This window comes from Sinocyclocheilus grahami, unplaced genomic scaffold (assembly GCF_001515645.1).
Source record: "Sinocyclocheilus grahami isolate Dianchi unplaced genomic scaffold, SAMN03320097.WGS_v1.1 scaffold84.1, whole genome shotgun sequence".
Lineage (NCBI taxonomy): Eukaryota > Metazoa > Chordata > Actinopteri > Cypriniformes > Cyprinidae > Sinocyclocheilus > Sinocyclocheilus grahami.
Window position 1 is genome coordinate 826,269 of NW_015505263.1, and position 21,024 is coordinate 847,292.

General features: G+C 38.4%; 1 protein-coding gene across 1 annotated transcript in view; it reads left to right on the forward strand.

The window, feature by feature from the left end:
• Nucleotides 1-831: 831 nt before the first annotated feature.
• The window catches only part of npas3 (neuronal PAS domain protein 3), a 341,558-nt gene continuing 321,365 nt past the window's right edge, over nucleotides 832-21,024 (forward strand). Inside the window, exon 1 of the mRNA XM_016274094.1 lies at nucleotides 832-1,116. Within this exon, the coding sequence (XP_016129580.1) occupies nucleotides 965-1,116 (152 nt within the window). The 5' untranslated portion in view covers nucleotides 832-964. The remainder of the gene's footprint in view (nucleotides 1,117-21,024) is intronic.

Sequence of the window (21,024 nt, forward strand, 5' to 3'; positions counted from 1 at the left end):
TTCATCATCTCGCACGCACTACAGGGATGGCATTGCCACACACAGCAGGGCAACACAACACAACACACCAGGAGCATGCACACAGCAAACATCCCATCAGCTTTAGACCTTGATCCTGGCAGCAGCACTGACAGCACCTGACCTCTGCAGCATCAGCACCAGAAGAAGAAGCTGATCGTTCCTTCTCTCAGAAACTGAAAGCAGTAGCACATCATCATCACAACAGTAGGAGGCGAGCAGATCACACCATGCACTGGACTTTCCTCGCGTACATACTTAGATCTGTTTCCTAAACCACACTGCGAATGGACAGCTGTCTCTGATCTTAATCAACAGAGCTTTTTCAGGACTGATCAAAAGTTCTGCGCTCGTTTATTTATACGCACACATTCCTTTACACTAGAAGGAAAGGGTCGCATGCGCGTTTTCTTTTCTATTGTGGCTATTTAAAGCCTGTAGCTGTATGTTCAAAACTAAAATGCATATTATTTACGCGTTGTAAACTTAAAATAACGTTAGGATACTTTGATTTAAGATTTTAGGCGTTAGTGCGTCACTTTTTAAGTTTCCTAAACTGACAGTTATTAGTCAAACTTGGCTCACAAGCAGTCGCATAGAAAGTCAGAGCATTGATATATTGGAGGATATGGTTAAATGACACGCTTTCGAGGAAGTTTACCTTTAAAAACTTAAGCTCGGATTCGTCGGGAAAGCTTGGAGCTCTAGAAACTTTTCCGCGTAAAAGCGCACAGGACGCGCAAAGAGGCGGCAGTCTGCGAGCACCATCATCACCAACCCTCTAGAAGCAGCAGTTCTCTCCTCTGAAAGCAGAAAACAAGACGTAGAATGGCCGATGAGCTTGTTTCCGTCACTAATGGGATTGTGCTGCTGTGATTTGTCGGACCGGAGGGAAGGTTGATCCACACACGCTCGGTTGGTGCAGCATCGCGGTGCGCGCTCGGGGATGATCAGGATCTTCCCGGATTTCAGTGTTCAGGTGACGGCGGCGGCGGCTGCAGGTGCGGGAGCCGGTGGAGGGATGCCGGCTGCGTCCAGACTCCCGGTAGCTAACGGGAACCCGCAAAACGTCCAAGGCTTGACGTCTTACCAACAAAGGTACGCTGACTAAACGCAAAACATGTTTTTTCCCCCTCTCGTTTAGGTGACATCCATACTATTCATGTCATATTTGTTGCGTCCATTCACATTCACCGTTAACAGGTGTATATATAAAATAATACAGGATTTCCCTGGAGGTTGCTGAAAGTGTAAACTTAGATTCCTAACATCCCAGTTTCACTGAGATCCGGGGTTTGCTTCATTTATTAGACACAAAACACCACACGATATAAAGCAAGCCGTTTATTGAAGCTGTAAAGTTTTACTATGTGTCAAATTCCACAGCACACACACACATGTAAAGAAAAGTCATATTATGATTTATAGCCAATATAAATGTTTTGCATTCAAATTTTCCTACAAATAAGCATCTTAAATATCCAAAGCAACTGTGATCATTACAAAACTGGCATTGCCAACTATTTCAATGCACAGAAAAACTCTCTTCAGAACAAATGATCTGAAATTATTCATTTAAAATGACAACTGCATGCAAAAATCAATGCATAATTCGTATTTTCATCCTAGAACAATAGTTTTTAATAGATTAAACAAGATATTAAAAAAATAAATCAATCTCCAAAGCCAAGAAAGCGCCACTAAATCACATGGTGCGATTTAGATTCATACAAATAGACATTAAGTCTTTGTAAAGTCTGTAAAATTGCTAAACAGACTATTTTTTCACACAGTAATTTTCATCATCTACTAGGCGTAGACTGGCGTTAATGGATGTGAATGTTCTGATGTTAGTATATCAGCTGAATCAAGTGCACACATGCTTACATATACTGTCACGTTCAATTAAACAGTCTGTTTAGAGCACAACACAATGAACAGGACATTAAACGGGGTGGCTGTCAGCCCATGACCTTGACAGGTCACAGGTTCTAATGCACATCAGAAAACAGGCCTTTATTTATGTCAAGACGGATTCGTTTAGAAAAATATAAATAATGTATTTAATGTGCATTAGTGCAAAAAAAACAAACAAAAAAAAAACAACTTGAACCGTGCACGTTTTTCTGATGCATTTATCTTTAAATCTAACTCATGGACATTGCATAAGATATAGCCCATCTCTTTTATATCTTTAATTTTAAAAACATTTTGTTTTCACTCTTAGTGCTTGGCTCAAAATAATTTCGTCTCAGATTAAAAAAAATCATCAACTTGGCATGCGAGTTGATTTTGACAGCTGTCAATCATAGCATTCGACACGTTACAGAAAGCACGAAAGCAAACGTTCAAAAGCTGTCATGAAGCGATTTCTCCAATCCTTTCGTTGATGCATCACAAACAACCTGTATATTCCGCATAAACTCAAAACTATTTCCAACTACAACTGAGTGGCGTTGTTGCGCCGGCAGGAGAGGGAGATGAGAGGGAGAGAGAGGCAGGAAAAAGGCTGAAAAATGCGAACGAACATACTGGGAAGAAGCGGCTGTGTTCGAGGGGGCACATCGTGATGTAAAAGCCCCTCTCGTGCACTGATTCCTGCCTTCGCTTCCCCCGCGAGGACAGCCGCCGGATCGCGCGAGCGTCCCCGGGTTTCCTCTCACTTTATTGGCATGCCTTTGGATCTCAGCGTCGGCTGGTCTCGCGCTCGTCTGAACGCGTCTTAACGCACGGAGACACCAGCACGAGCGCTCCGGTGCCACCGATGGCGTTGCTTCAATGCTCCCGGTTCCGCTGTCAGCTGCTCGCCGCGTGAAATCCGGAGGAAAAAAAGTGTAATTAATAATTGCAGGAAGATGGCGCCCACCAAGCCCAGCATTCAGCAAGACCCTTCCAGAAGAGAACGGTAAACGCTCGGTTTGTTGTGAGTCTGTGGAAACGCGTGCGCTGACGGGCATTTTGGACTGAGACGTGAAACTTTGCCCTTTCCGCAGGAGTGTGTGTGAGGGGTTGGGTAACAGGTATACACGCTGACAGAAGCAGTGAGTGTGTGTGTTTTTGCTGTGCGTGCGTGTGTGTGTGTGTGTGTGTGTTTTGGTGGGCAGAGGACATGACCGTTGAATGTGTTCAGCTTGTGTCGAGCCGCTGGCAGGTTTCGCGGGAAATTTGTGAACGTTCGAACGCGACCATGTTGCAGCGTTGTATCCGCTCGCCGTTTGTTTTCGCGGCATTAGGCCAATCTGAGTAAAACACACTGTTTACTGCTGTGAAATAATGGGCGCAAGGGCGGAAGTTTCAGCGTAGGTCGACGCGGATTTGAGTCCTCTGTTGGATCAGAAACTCTGTAATTTGAGCAGTAAATAAATCTGCACTTTGGAAATGACAGTAGTTGATCACAAGACTAGTTATATACAGTAGTCAGGTGTATGCTATAGGATGTAGCTGAAATGCTTTTCACTTGGATTGGTGTTTAACACATAGGCTACATACATTACAGGTGCATGATTGCAATCACTAGTTTATATTTGTAGATATTTTATATAGTAGGGTGCATGCTAAAAGATAGATTTTTTGTTGTTGTGCTGCTTATTGAGTAGGCTATATTTCCTGGTGCCTTTTACACTTGATGACAGGTGGTGGACTAAATTAATTTGTCAGATCAATAGATCTGAAATTGTGATACAAGACTATTTTAATGTGTATATAAAGCAGATGTTTGAGAAATGCTTGAGGATGAAGAAAACATGACACTAAATTCATCTAGTTATGAAATTGCTGTCATTTTGTGAGAATATTACTTGTTCATCAGCCTTTTTTCACTTGGATGACAGGTGGTGGTGCACTAAATCTTGCAATTATGAAATTATTTGATCTCTAGATCTGAAATTGGGATAAGACTATAAAGCATCAAGTGGCTGTTTGAGGACTGAAATGTATTTATTAGAAAATGGTGATGGATTTAATGTGCGTATTTCTTTCATGTTTTGTTGATCTGAAGTTTTAATATGACTGTTGTATTGCTGTTTTGCTTGAGTATTGCATAGTCTTCAGATGACAGGTGTTGCGCTGAATTAATCTGCAGTAATGAAATTACTAATGATCTGAAATTGCAACAAGGCTGTATCTTATTTACACTAGTCAGGTATGTGTTATCTTTATCATCAAAACTTTTTATTGCAAATTCATCCATTTTTGTGTTTAGATGACAAGATTATGTTTAGAATATCACTGGTCCTTCTTACATAAACTCATACGAACAATAGGTATTTTTTTCTCCTTAGCTTTCAGGAGTATTAAATTAGGCAGCACTGATTCACGCCGCACTGCGTGCACCGTACAGCTTGTTGAACTAATGTTAAATTATATGCAATAATTCAACTGCAGTGTGTGTACAAAATATCAGCCGTAGAGCCAGTGACATTTTACAATGTAAACACGGCCCGATTCATATACTGTAGCAACTCCACAAGATTGTGTGCCTGACCGGACTGTGAATGGTTATCATTAGCAAGCTTGACAAAACTCTCATCGAGCTTGATTATTTTATAATTCTCTTTCGGAACACGCAGATTACACTAATGCACCTACGTCTAAATAGGCCACGACATTAGAATTATATTCTACCCCCTGCCAGTCATAACAGCAGGAGATGTTTATGCTAAGTCAGTCTGCAGTAATCTTTCTGGCGGGAGCGTATTTGTGTGCCATTCCGAGCATATCGTAGAGATAGGAATCTTGAAGATGGAATTAATTTTGAGGGGGTGGGGGGGACTTCATAGCCAGTGCATGAGTGCTTCCTTTATCACCTGTTTCCGACCGGCATTCTGAAGGGCTAAATTGCACTCTGTGATTCGTTATGTGGCTCCACTTGAGAGTTGAACCGAATAACACCGGGGCTGAAATTCTCAAGGAATGTTTGGGAGTTTATTTTTTAATGCAGTGCTGGTTACTAACGCTGTAAGCGAGTGTTGGGAAGGGAGGGATTGTGCTCTTGGGCGAAGCAACTCTGAAAGAGTTGGACGCGAATTCACAGAGAGAGAGAGAGAGAGAGAGAGAGAGATTGGTTGGCGTGAATTTATACACAACACTAAACACAAAGTTGGCTTTGTGTTGAAGAAAGCAATGCCTCCCTCCCTCACTGTGAGCAAACAAAAGTGCTAAATTGTTCCATTTCCTCTCCTACGGTGCTGCAGTGGATCCATAGATTGAGAGCCGAGCTGTGGCATTGTGAAATGCTTGGGGTTTATTTGGTGTTGCATTATAAAGCATCGTCTCTCTAATGGCTTGTGTATCAACAGGTCCATTAATAAGACGCCATATGTGATGCAAATCGCTTCCGTTTCAGGTTAAAAATGTAAATGAATGTATAAGGGAAAGTGTATATCTTTTGTTTTTTCACCGTCGATTGTTTTAAATGGGCCTGCGGTGTGGCAGATTTATTCCGTGTAGGTTCTAAATTAATATTGGCTCATAAAAGCTGCATGCATAACGATTATAATAAAATGAGCTAAAAATTGGACTATAGCATGTCACGCTGCAACTTCTTGAAAGTATTTCCTGCCAGCTACACATGCAAATGATGAAAATTGGCCTGTTTGTTATTATAATCACATTCCGACATGTTGCTGCTCATTGTAATAATCCTTTGATGTGAAATTATGAATATCAGCATCTCGCTAAACGCTCAGGAGTGTCGGTGTGCTGTGTTTGTGATTATTTTTTATTCCCAAATCACCGAGTATTAGATATGCATATGTTTATGGTGGAAACAAAGCGGCGATGTTCTCCAAATGCCGGAGAGGCAGACAGCCCAAGCTGAGCTATACCATCACACAAAGGACGCACCAATTCCACCCGTTGATTCGCCAGTGTCGAACGCGGCATGGAATGGAAGCAAATAAGCAATTCTGATGTGTATTTATCACAATTAAGAGGGATTTCAAGCCCTCATCTTTGGCTGGTGTTCTGCGTGTTGTGCGGTGATTACCGCGGCTCTCGCCAGCCGCCACTCGTCTCTGTTATTGTGAAGGTCAGAGCAGAGAGGCAGACATAAAGAAGATGCATCCCGCAAAGGTAATTGTGCAGTCTCTCGATGCATTACTGCACAGCTCGTGGCGTGAGATGTATACATCTCTACATCTGAGCTGAGGTGTTTGATTGTTCTCTTAGTTAGGTTTTTACGGACATATCAGGGAATCAGTTGTAGGTTGATCAGTGCAATGGAACACTGAATGACCTTTTTCATTTTTGCCTTTGTGTGTATATATACTGAAGTTTTTTTGGTTAACACGTGTCTTTTTGTTTTGAATTTTCTTTCTTTTTATTTCAGTGAGTGTCAATTTCCACCATTTTTGTCCAAGAAAATATTTATTCAACATATGTTGATCTTTTGTGACAATGTGCCCCAATAATGGTGTGTATTGTTGCGATTTATGGGGTAAGTTGTCACAATGGAACCTGCCATTGAATGACCAAATACAGACTTTTCAGCATAATTCAAACAGTAAATAATTATATAACAAAACCATTCATGAAACAGTAATGTAAACAGTGCACAATATAATATAATCACAGATGTCCAACTTGACATTGAGAAATGCTGAACAGTTTTCATTATTTAGTGTCTCTTGTATGAATGTACGTCAGTGTGGTTTTGTTTATTTAAACAGTAAATATATGATGATATTTTAGTGTGGAGGACAGAAATTCTCAAAATTATTCTAATTTAAAGGGATAGTTCATTCAAAAATGAAAATTAATTTACTTGTCATTAACCTGTACAGTATGAATTTCTTTCTTCTGTTCAACACAAAATAAGGTATTTTAAATAACAGTTGCCGGTAGCCATTGAATTCCATAGTATGGAAAAAAATACTATGGAAGCCAATGGCTACCAGAAGCTGGTTGGTTACCAAAATTCTTCAAAACATCTTTTAAACCGTTTGAAACCAGCATACAAAATCACTGTAACTGGATGTTTGATTGTGACAACTAGCCCCGGTTTCCCCTGTACTGATAGCTGACTTCTCTATATCGAAGGCCTTTATATTTCAAAGGACTTTAGGCAGTACATACGATACGTGCCTTTTTATGCCAGAGAGAAGAGATCAGAGATGATCGTGCTCTAGGCGGCTAAAGTGTTGCTTCTGAATGTCACAGGTTTTGTTATGGTTTGCGGCTGCGGTAAAACCCGAGCTCCCCTTCTACGCGTTTAATGTCCACAGTGGTTTTAAGACCTTCATTTAATATCTGGCTCAAAAGACAGATGTTCTGCCCGCTGACTCCCATCTGCTTCTTTGGTTTGGCTGTGCCGCGATCATCTACTGCTGGCAGCAAGCGTTGCCCTTTACTCACCCCCTCTAGTGTTCCAGAAGCACTTCTGAGCCCGAACAAACTCCACAGCGCTTCCAGAATACATGTGTAATCCTCCTATATATGCATTGGCAAAGAAAATGGATTTAAATGCATTGCATACTTGGATTTGGGTTTGGATTTGCACATATTTGCGCACATCGAACAATGCCTTTATCGTTTTGATTTGAAGATGTTGCCACTTTTCTCTATATTGAAAGCTTGTGTTAGATTTGGATGTGAGATGGGTTTTCCATGACTGTATTTAGCATTGGAAATTCAGAACAGAAGCACATTACCACTCAAATACCGTTAGGCTACTTTGGTTTTTCCTGAACACAACTGCTTGATTGTTTATATCACGGCAAAATACAAACTATATTGCCATTTTCACCCACCAATATATTTATATAGTACTTTATATGCATAGATACAGTATACTCAAAAAAGCAATATATACTATATAGCAAATCTGAACTGCTTGATTTACTATATTGTAAATTATGTTATTGGCCAGCGATATATTAATGTTGTACATTCAACTACACATACATTCAGTATACACATGTCAAATGTATAACGCTTGATGTAAAGTATAAATGTAAATGCTTGATGATTTATATAATCACAAATCTACATTATTGGCCAGCAATATTTTTGTACGTGTTCTTGTATTTAGTACATCCAATTTTATTTGCATACATAAATTGTGCATGTAATAAAAAAAGAGATATATACGAGAGAATGTGTGTGTGTATATATATATATATATATATATAGCAAATATCAACATGCAAAATGTAAACTATATTATCGCCCAGAAAAATATTTATATTATTTAAAACTGCTGTAAAACAAAGTGTATTGTTTAAAAAAAATTGTGTAGAAATAATTTTCACATTCATACTCCAATAATATGTTTTATTTACTTTAAAAAAAAAAAAGAAAAAAAAAAAAAACATTATATATATATGTGTGTGTGTGTGTATGTATGTAGTTTAAATTTTGTAATTTACGTAGCTAAAAAATTATGGTTCTTGTGAGAAAATAATATAAAATTTAAAACAATTTCCAGCTGAATATTCTGTAATACGTCTCATATAATATCATTTTAGATAGTAGTTCCTCTTATCAAGCAGCGATTTGATCATCCGCACCTGCGTGGACCTTGTAGGAGATCCCGAGTTTTGCGTGCAAAATCACAATAGATTATTCCTGTTCGGCAGAAGAGCTGCTAGAAGACACAACTCACATGACTCGACACAGGCCGCCCTCGCACCTCACTAATACCCGCTGCACACCCCGATAAATAAATTGTGTAGCGCATATGCTCACTAGCCCACCTGTCACTTTAATAAGCGAATGTCATAGCTGTGATTTGGCTGTAAATGGAGGTATGCCCCCATCACCTCACCTCACAAAGGAGCTACAGCACGCCGAGGTATTTTCTCTATAGCATTCCTTACGCATGTCGTCACCTAAAGAAGCCCCCTTTGCGGGGATTTACTGACTGCTTTTGTGCCGGCGTTTTCCCAGGCTTATCACCGGGTACACTCATCAAAAGCAGCAGCTCAGGACGCTGTGTCAGCCACTTCTGTGTCTCCTGCCACTTCCTGTGCTTTGACGTACCAAAGGCAAACGTTTTGAATTGATAATATATCTGTCCGTGTGTGACGTGTAATGGAGTAACAGTAGGTCTTTTGTCAGGGAAAGGCTCAAATTAGCTCACAGTCCTGACAAATGAAGGCCTTTCCAGCAGCAGACTGTGGGAAAAGGTCAAATTGCTTATTGATACTGTACAGCACAATAGCCATCAGCTAAAGTAAACACACTAGCTTCCAGAGCTTTTGCAAGAGGAAAGAGAATTTATTTTAAGGGACATATGACATATTTGTGCTATATTTACCAGTATATCAAATGGGTAGTTCAGAGTCTAATTTCTTTGGATGGATGGATGGATGGATGGATGGATGGATGGATGGATGGATGGATGGATCCATCCATCCATCCATCCATCCATGGATGGATGGATGGATGGATGGATGGATGGATGGATGGATGGATGGATGGATGGATGGATGGATGGATGGATGGATGGATGGATGGATGGATGGATGGATGGATGGATGGATGGATGGATGGATGGTCATGCATGACTCCCCCCATCCTTCCTTCCCTCCATCCATCCATCCATCCATCCATCCATCCATCCATCCATCCATCCATCCATCCATCCATCCATCCATCCATCCATCCATCCATCCATCCATCCATCCATCCATCCATCCGACTGAAAAACTTAATTCAAATTGTGAGATGCAAGTGCAATGCTGATAGATTTAATTCGACGAATATTCGAAATTCAAATTTTTTTTGACAGCCCTACTATCTATCTATCTATCTATCTATCTATCTATCTATCTATCTATCTATCGTTTTATCATTCTATCTATTGTTCTATCTATCGTTCTATCTAGGCCTATCGTTCCATCCATCCATCCATCCATCGTTCTGTCTATCGTTCTATCTATTGCTCTATCATTCTATTTATCATTACTTCGTTCTATCTATTCAGTCATTATATGGATCTATTCTATTGTACTGTCGTTCTATCGGATCTATTCTGTCTATATGTCATCAGTTCACAATGAAATCAATTCCCGTCCGTCCCTCTGTCCATCCGGGCTGTTCCATTAACATTTAAAGGAAAATGCTACAAATCTGCATGCTCTGAAAAGAGCTGTTTTTGACAGAAATTTTAACCAAACTACGTTACAGACTTTTCATTAAGACCCTAAAGAATCATATCAACTTGTGGAAAATGGACATCCTATGATCCCTTTAAGTCTATTTATTATTATTATAAAGATTCCCATTAATAAAGTAAGTTATACACTGGAGAAAAATGAGGCAAGAAACATCAACTTAAACATGAAATTTTGAACTGAAACTGAAATATTTTGTTGTAAAACATTCCAATAATCTTTGTTTTATTTACAACTTTGACTAAACTTTAAATAAACTATATTAACAGTTTCCTTTGCTTGACTTGGAAAAATTTGTCTTAGCCCAGCGCATTATCCTTCCAGTGCTGATGATGTTGTAGTTTTATAGAGGCTGTATAGAGCTCCTGATAGCTAAAGCTAATGTTTCTCGTTGTTGTTGTCATCTTCTGATGGTGTCAGTTAGATGTTACGCATGATATTTGGCTCGTTCCCTCTAGGCCTGTCACGATAACAACTTTTTGTTGTGCGATATATTGCCCCAGAAATAATTGCGATAAGCGATATTATTGTCATTTTAAAGATCATTTTATGCCACTGAATATATAATCATAATGTAAAAGCATAATAATGCAAGAAGGCCTACACACTTCCAAATGACAACAAACTTTTAATTTTTAAGAATATTTAAATCATGGGAATTAAGTATCAAAATATTAGATACCTTAAATAAACCTGAATAAAGAGTAAATAAACAATTTCTAACAAAAAGTGCAAAGTAACAAGCAGAAAAAAAGAAAAATGCAAAAAAAATAATTCCATCTTCAGATTTTTCCCTGATCTTCTTTTCTCTGTAAATTAAGGGTGCGCACTATTGCTGAAAAATACAATCACTACTTAGCAGTCAGATGTCCGTATGCCAGACAGGCCCCTCCCATGATAGTTTGATTGACAGTAGCGTTTCAGCACAGACTGGACTGGTGTCTTACCTTAGACCCGCCCTGAGTGAGCTATCATCAGTCCGCCATTGTTTCACCGCCAGAGCAGGTGTAGACAAGAATGACTCCTAAACGATTGAGGTCTTCTGTTGTTGGATGTAATAATGAGCATAGCAGTCGTCATTTACTCCCGACATCTGAGCCGCTGAAGACACAGTGGATTATGTTTGTTTTTGAAGGGAATGCGCCCCCGATCTACATAAATGCGTCTATGTTCGCGCGAATCATTCATGATCCAGCTTCACCTACAGAAGAAGTGAGTATAAGGTTTTTTAATGAATCTTTGCAAATCGCCTTTCCTAATAATGTGCTAATTAGCAAGTTTCACGATGAATGCAGCTAAAGTAAACAGTCTCTCTGAGAGCGGCTCGAAGAGAGGGGCGGGGTCAGCAGAGCTCATTAACATTTAAAGGAAAATGCTACAAATCTGCATGCTCTGAAAAGAGCTGTTTTTGACAGAAATTTTAACCAAACTACGTTACAGACTTTTCATTAAGACCCTAAAGAATCATATCAACTTTGGACATCCGGACATCCTATGATCCCTTTAAGTCTATTTATTATTATTATAAAGATTCCCATTAATAAAGTAAGTTATAAAAAATGAGGAAATGAGGCAAGAAACATCAACTTAAACATGAAATTTTGAACTGAAACTGAAATATTTTGTTGTAAAACATTCCAATAATCTTTGTTTTATTTACAACTTTGACTAAACTTTAAATAAACTATATTAACAGTTTCCTTTGCTTGACTTGGAAAAATTTGTCTTAGCCCAGCGCATTATCCTTCCAGTGCTGATGATGTTGTAGTTTTATAGAGGCTGTATAGAGCTCCTGATAGCTAAAGCTAATGTTTCTCGTTGTTGTTGTCATCTTCTGATGGTGTCAGTTAGATGTTACGCATGATATTTGGCTCGTTCCCTCTAGGCCTGTCACGATAACAACTTTTTGTTGTGCGATATATTGCCCCAGAAATAATTGCGATAAGCGATATTATTGTCATTTTAAAGATCATTTTATGCCACTGAATATATAATCATAATGTAAAAGCATAATAATGCAAGAAGGCCTACACACTTCCAAATGACAACAAACTTTTAATTTTTAAGAATATTTAAATCATGGGAATTAAGTATCAAAATATTAGATACCTTAAATAAACCTGAATAAAGAGTAAATAAACAATTTCTAACAAAAAGTGCAAAGTAACAAGCAGAAAAAAAGAAAAATGCAAAAAAAATAATTCCATCTTCAGATTTTTCCCTGATCTTCTTTTCTCTGTAAATTAAGGGTGCGCACTATTGCTGAAAAATACAATCACTACTTAGCAGTCAGATGTCCGTATGCACAAAGGCACAGATCCCTAAACAAGGCTGCAGATGAAACTTTTTTTTGTAGAAGCATTTTTAAAATTTGATCTAGCACCTCACACTAAGTTATGTACAAGAAGCTGCAAAAGACACAGGCACAAGTGGAATGTACAAAACATGGTGACATAAATTTTTTAAGTAAATATAATGGGCGATATATTGCGTCACCAAAAATTATTGAGGTCATGTTCATATATTGCACGATAAGTCGATATATTGATTATTGCGACAGGCCTAGTTCCCTCTTCCTCTCCACAGAAATTACTGCTCAACTTCCTCTGTTCTATGCAATTCTCTTCTGTCTTTACCTAAGAGACAAAAACTGAAATACTGTACCTCAGAGACAGAAGAAGTGTCAGTGGTTAAAAATGTGGATAATCGAAAGGTTGGGGTTTGGCGGTCGGGTCTGCGGAGGAGTTGGAATGAACGCGGGGAATTGGAGATCTGCTCAGGTCGTGATCTCGGTCCAGTATCGATGTAAACCCTCGTTTCTGTGTTGCCACAGGGATTTGATAACTAGAATTGGCAAATTTAGGATAAAAAAACAACAAGTTTTTCAGATTTCAAATACTTTTTTTGGCTCCTAAAATCTATATTCATAATTTTTATTATATATACATATATTTAATATATGAACATAATATATACATGTATTCATGTGTGTGTGTTTATATATACATAATAAATATACTGTACACAGTACATATACACATATATATATATTATGTAAACAAAAACTTTTATTTTGGATGCAATTAATCGCGATTAATGGTTTAACAGCACTAATATAATTTGGAATATAGCTGGGTATTCATAAGTATGTTTATGCTTTATTTATGGTGCTTTTTGCCATTTTTGGAGCTTGAGAGCAACAATCATCATTCAGTTTCACTGTATTGACAAGAACAGCATGAATATCTGGCCTAACATCTTATTATGTGTTTCACAGAAGAAAGAAAATACTGGTTTTGCATGACATGATGGCGAGTAAGTGATTTGCACTATTTTCTTTTTTTGTGCAAACTATTCTTTAATGCTTAATCTAAACTAATACATGCAGTTATAAACAAACAAAAAATGTTGCTAAGTAAGGATTAAAGTATAATACAATATAATATAATATAATCATAGACATTCCAAAAGAATTTGTTGCTGAGTAAGGAATAAAATCATGTAATATAATATAAAAATTTTTATTTTTGATATTTTACTATAATATATTTTCATATTTTAAAGTGGATTATTCATTTAAAAAAACAAACCAAGCAAGCCTCAAATAGCATTGTGTGAAGATGACAGGAAGTGCTGTATTGGCAGTTAAGATGGTGTAAATGTTGGACTTGCTCATCTTGTGGTCAGACTAAGTCTTCGAGCGAGCGGGAGAGCGACTGAGAGAAGGAGAGAGAGAGAGAGAGAGGATGGAAAGTGTGCTCCAGGCTAGGACTGAGGGAGCCTCTGGCTCAGTGTGTGTGCTGAGATCTTCCTCTGAACGCTCTCTCTCTCTGCTGTCAGATGTGTGTCTCGCCCAGCAGTCTTGATTTACCCCTTCAGTGCCCACTCAAACCCGTCTGAGAAATCCCCACAGAGCGCAAAGCAATATCATACCCCAACCATGCCCCAGTCATTTTGCCAAGCGAGGGGAAAACATTTAGCTTTCTCTTTCTCCCGCTCTCTGATACCTTGTAAATTATTTTTCATGCTGCAAATGTCCGTGTATTTATTTTTCCATGAGCTGCATCATTAGATATAACAAGAATAATCTTAAAAATCTCACTTCAGCAATGTATAATCTGACGCTTCACTTCAAAGCCAGACTGTTTACCATATCAAGGCGATGCTGTCAGAGAGTATCTCTCTATGCTTGTTTACTATGAAATTGGCAAAATTGTCAGGAATGGAAACAGAGAACATTTTTGTTAAGTTGTGATGCTCATTAAAATGGATCTTCTCTCTCCCCCATGGCCTTGTGCTCGCGCTAATGTTCTGCCGAGACCGTTTCCAGACACTTGCAGCATTTTGTATTCCTCCGTCTCGGTTTAACCCTCGCGCGTGCATATATTGTCCTTCCCTGTGATGTGAATCCGTTAATGAGTTCCCTGACAAATACAGTAATGGCCTTTCACTTCCGCATTTGGTGCGGGGAAAGAGGCTGTCTGTTGGAATTACGTCCCGCTCCATTGAAGGAAAATGGCTTGTGTCCTCGAAGTTACAGAAGTGGCGACGGCAGCGCAAACGCTTTGCTGTGTGAGAGCTCTGAAGACGTCTTTGTGGGAATTCCTTATTAAGACTTTAAACGGGATGTATCGTGGAAAACAGGATTTTCCTTGCTTGTTTGAAATGGAGTTTGATGTATTATTCCGACATACTGTACTCCCTCCCTAGCGCACCTAGAACGTTTATTGATTTAAAGGATCTTCCACATAACTCCCGTCTGGGTTTCAAAATACTTTGACCTCCACGTTATATTTTAAAAAGAAAGTTTTAAAAAAAGTTACGCAGAAAACTTGCAAACAAAACAGGAGCCAGATTTACAAAACATCCTTAAAGGAATAGTTCACCCAAAAATGAAAATGTACTCTCCGTTAGGCCACCCAAGATGTAGATGAGTTTGTTTCTGCATCAGAACAGATTTGGAGAAATTTTGCATTACATCACTTGCTCACCAATGGATCCTCTGCAGTGAATGGGTGCCATCAGAACGAGAGTCCAAATAGCTGATAATAACCTTACAATAAGTAATCCACACGATCCCAGTCCATCTAATAACATCTGTTTTGGATTTTTTCACTTAGAAACATTGCTTGAGTCGTCGCCGATAGCCCTGTTGGCAGTGCGCCGACATATAGCACCATTGTGCTATGGGCGTCCCGAGTTCGAATCCCAACTCGAGGACCTTTCCCGATCCCGCCCCCTCTTTTTCTCCCACTTTTCTTCCTGTCAACTGTGATCTGTCCTATCATAATAAAAGCGAAAATGCCTAAAAATAAATCTTTAAAATTAACATCTGTGCATATTTCTCTCCTGATTCAGACTAGACTACATTTTCATTGAAGGAAGCAATTTTGGTTTAAATGGTTTGAAGTTAAAAACAGCTTGATTGATTAGTTTTTTTACAAACACAGCCTTTCGTTTCACACAATGTTAATTGATGGACAGGAGTCGTGCAGAATTACTTGTTTTTATTACTTTTGTTTTTATCAGCTATATGTACTCTCATTCTGACGGCACCCATTCACTGCAGAGGATCCATTGGCGAGCAAGTGACATGATCCTTCAAAATCTCATCTACGTCTTGGATGGTCTGAGGGTGAATTTTCAGTAAATGTTCATTTTTGGCTGATTTAAGAATAAAATTCTTAAGTGAAATATTCTTTTTATTTTAGAGTAGAATGAGTTTGAATTCTGTATATATATAATCACTTTTTGCCCTGGCAAAAATATCTGAAATGGTGGTTGCGAAAAATTTTTTTTACAGCTGTTGTTGGTGTAAAAAAACCTTTTCTAAGTGAGCTTGAGGGAGAAAAATACACAAAAAGTACAAAAGTGTAGAATATGTCTCCTTTGACATTCTCAGATGTTGCATTTCAGATGGTGTCTTTTTTTGCTGAAAAAGCCAAAAGTGTTCCCACACACATGAATGCTCTTAGCAGGTATTGAGAAGCCCACAGGGGGTCCGAGACGTCTGTTCTCTGTAGGCCGCGGCTGAAGAGGCTTAGCTGCATTTTTGTTCTCTGGCTCTGGGCAGCGTCTGAACAGCTTCCCTGTATCTCTCTCCAGCAGTCAGAGAGCACATAGAGACGCCACCAGTGATGAATGGGGCACCTTGTCAGTTAAAATGAAAATTCTTAGCCGGATGATAGCTTCATATTAATGCCTGTTTTATGGATTGGAGCAAGTTGTCTGTACAAGATGAATGTGGGTGATGAGAGGAGAGATACAAAATAAAACGGCTCCTGTACCTTCACCAGGAGTGTGGGCCTTTGGGTGTGGCTTGTGACACGGGACAGCGACACACACTCTTTCCTGTTTGTGTAGAGCCTAACAGGAAGTAAAACCCCATTAATGTTCTCCATAGTGGTATTGATTTTTAGCGGGAGCTTTTCAAAACAGACGCACTTTGAGCTCAGAGGATGTTAAATTATTGTGTGTGCATCTATATAAACCACAAGTCAGTGTGATTTCAATGTTTAATAGCCAAATTTCCAGCAAAGAACTGCAGTATACTCCAGTATAATCCAGAGAAAACGGTGTTACCGTGGAAACAGAAATTTCTGCTAAAGAACTCAGCAGTGACTGTCCAATCCCATAAAGCATTGCGAATAATGTAACTGACTTTTATTTTATGCTTATTTATCCCTCATAGCTTTTTATTTTATATGGATCCAAGACGAGGTATCATATATGTCTGCATCAAATAAAATTGACAAAACTGATTTTATAAACATTGAAATCATTGTAAATGCACATTAAGTGTTTACCGTTTCAAATAACTTTTGTGAAAATATGGGTTGAATAATGTTCTGTTGTCATTCAGCGTGACACATTTATGTAAAAATTAAACAACATAGTTATTCTGACCTGTATTAGAAAAGAATGTGAAAGAAATGAAAGAAATATGAAAGAAAAAGTGATCATACAAAATTGAATGAAAAAATAAAAAAAATAAAAACTAGTGGTTTCAAGGGCAGTGGCAAAGATTGGTGAAGACTTTTTAAATAATTGTAAATAAATTATAAATAATTTTTTTTATTAATTAAATTTTTAAGGGTGACAGTAAAGACATTTCTGAAGGATCATGTGACAAAAAAATTAGCTTTGTCATCACAGGAATAAATTATATTTTAGAACATATTAAACTAGAAAACAGTTAATAATAATTTATATATATATATATATATATATATATTTATTTATTTTTACAATTTTTTATTTGTTTTTTATATTACATGTTTTTTCTCTATTTTGATCAAGCAAATACAGCCTACATTTTATATAACCATTATCTTTTTTCAGATTAAGTTTTTTTTAATGCTTTATAGGATGAGTAGATTATTCCCTCATAAAAATTTAAGTTTACAGTTTTGTATCTTTATTTCTTGTTTTCATATACTGTACTTTTTGCTTCGAATCAAAGTTTATAATGTTGTGATTCATCTCGGAGCAGATTTTATCTGTGGCTTTGAACTCTTTATTGAAGATTTTTTAAAGAATCCCAATGGAGAAAATTAATAGAAAAAAACACTTCCTGGAACATCCTGGAAAATCGAGCCGGTCACGGTTGCACTGTACAGGCAGGGGACGTTTCCTGACCATCATTTAATGCAGCATTGTGTGGCAGAGTGCAAGTCCTATTACATGCGCCCGTTTCATCAGTGTCTATTGCCGTTAGAAGTCCATCTCCCTCCTTTTCTGGCACACTCACTCTCTCTTTTTTTGTGCTCTTTCTGGGTGCTTCTCTCCATTTCTCTGGTTTGGCTGCGGCTGAAAGCGTTAAGTGTTGTTCTCTCTGAGGTCTGTCCCTGACTGGCTCGCGCTCAAAGCTTTAGCGATCTGTTCAGACACATTCAATTCACACAAGCTCAGTGTGCTGTCAAAGCAATGATATTGATTCAGGAAAAAAGAGAAAAATTTCCTCCTAATTTTAATGTTTACATCTCGTTTTAATCCTCATGTCTCGTTTGAAATGAAATCCATCCATCCATCCATCCCTCCTCTCCCCAAACAAATCGGTAATTACGTGGCCGTGACATGAAATGGACCTGCAGTGAGCAGACACATGAAAGAGGGGATGGAACGCGAGCCGAGGGCTTGGGCACGACCGCAGAGAGAGGTCTTTGAGAGAAAAATGTAGAGAGGGAGGGCTGAGAGCAGAGGGCACGAGAATAGAGACATAGAGAGGATTGCAAGCCTTGGCTGGTTGCTAGTGGCCATGAGCTGATGCGTTTCAGCATGACGGCACAGGAAGCTTTACGTTCAGCTTAAGTGTTTGAGGTAAACATTGCTCAGGTTTCGCTCTCGTCTGGTCTGGCCCTATGTTTTTAGACCTGAATTTTTCTATTACAGACAGTATGCATAAAAGTAAAAAAAAACTATCATATTATTTATTTACTTTTTCTGTTTTTCCACTGGTTTCTCGCCATGAATATATTCGTGGTAGTTGGAATGCCACTAAATTATAAATGATCGGTCAGTCATGTATTACAGTATTAGGGATGTAACAGTATGAAAATTTCGTGTCACGAGTATAGTGAAGTTATCACGGTTATCAGTGTTATCACAGTATTGTTAAAATGTGCTGGAGATGTTAAAAAAGTACAGACACATAAATCACTTCACCAAGTTTTATATTTAAAAATCAACAAACAACAAATAAAATGACTTTTTGTTTGCATAATCACTAAAACAGTAACATTACCAATGATGTTCGGATTTTAAATGACAACTTGACTGACAACAGTTTAATAGCATGTTAAAATATATAATGTAAATGTTCAAATAAAGCTTTGAAAAATTTTTCATAAAAAGGTAAACCTCACATTTCAGCCTTTGAATAAAGAAAAGATATAAGTCAAAATGATAATTGATTAATAAATGATTATCTATATATGATTTATCTGCTCCATGAATAATTCTAGATAACTTATCTGAATTGTTTAAAGGGGTCATATGATGCGATTTCAGTTTTTCCTTTCTCTTTGAGGTGTTACAAGCTCTTGGTGCATAAAGAAGATCTGTAAAGTCGCAAAGACTAAAGTCTCAAATCCAAAGAGATATTCTTTATAAAAGTTAAGAGTCAGCCACGCCTACCTAAAACGGCTCGTTCTAACACGCCCCCACATGTCTATGTCACGATGTGGGAAGATTTGCATAACGCCGCCCAAATGTTCACGCAAAGAAAGAAGGCGTAACTTTTATTCTCACTGTAGTATTGTTGCTGCCGCCGCCGCCGCCATGTCATGAAGGCGCTGTGTTTCGCTGTGCTTCCAAAAGAGGACGATATCTGCTTCGTCATGCCTGGAGCTGATCCGTGCTGGTTGCTGAGGAAATACAACAACTTTGCGCTGTGGATCACCAGATCGGCTTTCACCGTGGACGAAGCGGAGTCCAGCCCGGGGTCGTCACATGTGGTTGCCGCAAGCCCTCCAGATGCTCCTTCGTCGAATCCGCCGGCTGTGCCATTCTCAAGCCCGCGGTGGCCTTGCTCACTCTAGGCCACCGTGTGTGACGCTGTGTTTCGTTGTGAAAGCGAACAACGCGTAAAAAGACAGTATAAGTCATTATAATCCATAATTATATCCCCACTGGATGCAACAAATGCCTCATTTATAATGGGTTTTCATGTTTTTGAATCATCGCTCCGGCCTGACAGTGCATCATCACAGTATGGTAGGGTTGTAACATTTCCGTCACACGCTTGAGGTATTCGGCCAATCACAACGCACTGGATAGCTGGCCAATAACAGCACACCTTGCTTTTCAGACCGATGAGCTTTGTAAAAATCGATGCGTTTCAGAAAGGCGGGGCATAGAGGAGAAACAATAATGTACAGTATGTGGAAAATAATGTGTTTTTTTAACCTTAAACCGCATAAACACATTTCATTACACCAAATACACAAAATAATGTTCTTTTTTAGCAACATCATATGACCCCTTTAAATGTGTAGGATCCACATAAGCTTGTTTTTCATCAACCGGTCAAAATTTAGGTATTATTATTAGGTATGTTAGGTATTACATGGAGCGAAGATGAAAACAAAATGCCATCGAATCGTTTCTGAAGACAGTCAGAATCTTCAGAGGTACAATCATATAATTAATTAATTCATATATTCATTTGTATAATTCCCTTAGTACTCTTTTAAAACCTCCCAGCTTTAGACCTGAATTCAGACTGTTACTTAAAACTGTGCTTTATGCTGGACAGTATTTATTTATCGCGAGTTGTTCAAATTTGCGGTAATCTAATACGTTTTTAATAATAATTAAAAGATGAAACGGTACTACTAACCGTGGGGAATTTTATCATGATTTATCATCAAACCGGTAATCGTTACATCCCTATACAGTTTGTATAGTGTGAGTTAGGGCTGCACAATTAATCGAAATTAAATCGCAATTGTGATAAATCGTGATTAGGCAGAAGCTGCGATTGTAATGCGTATCTTTCAGTAAAGAACGGTTCTGTGATCAGCAGTAAATCTCTATCCGAAGGCCAGAGGGCGCTCTCGCGTTGAAACTCCAAATACGCCCCGCAGAAGAAACCCATGAAATCCCTATAGCGGTTGCTGAATAAACAGAAGATTTAACTGCTTTGATTAATTCAACGTGACTAATAAACACATGACTACAACAATATGTGGTTTATCTGAGTTCAACTTATTATAATTTTTATTATAATAAAGTATATAATAATGCAATACTAATCGACATAGTCTTTATCACTGCATAGAATATGATGAAATATGTTGCGTGCCTTATTCTGTGTAAGAAGCCACATCATCTCACAAAAGGATTTATTTCAAACACTCGACTGACATCATCAAGTGAGTTTGGAGTAAAA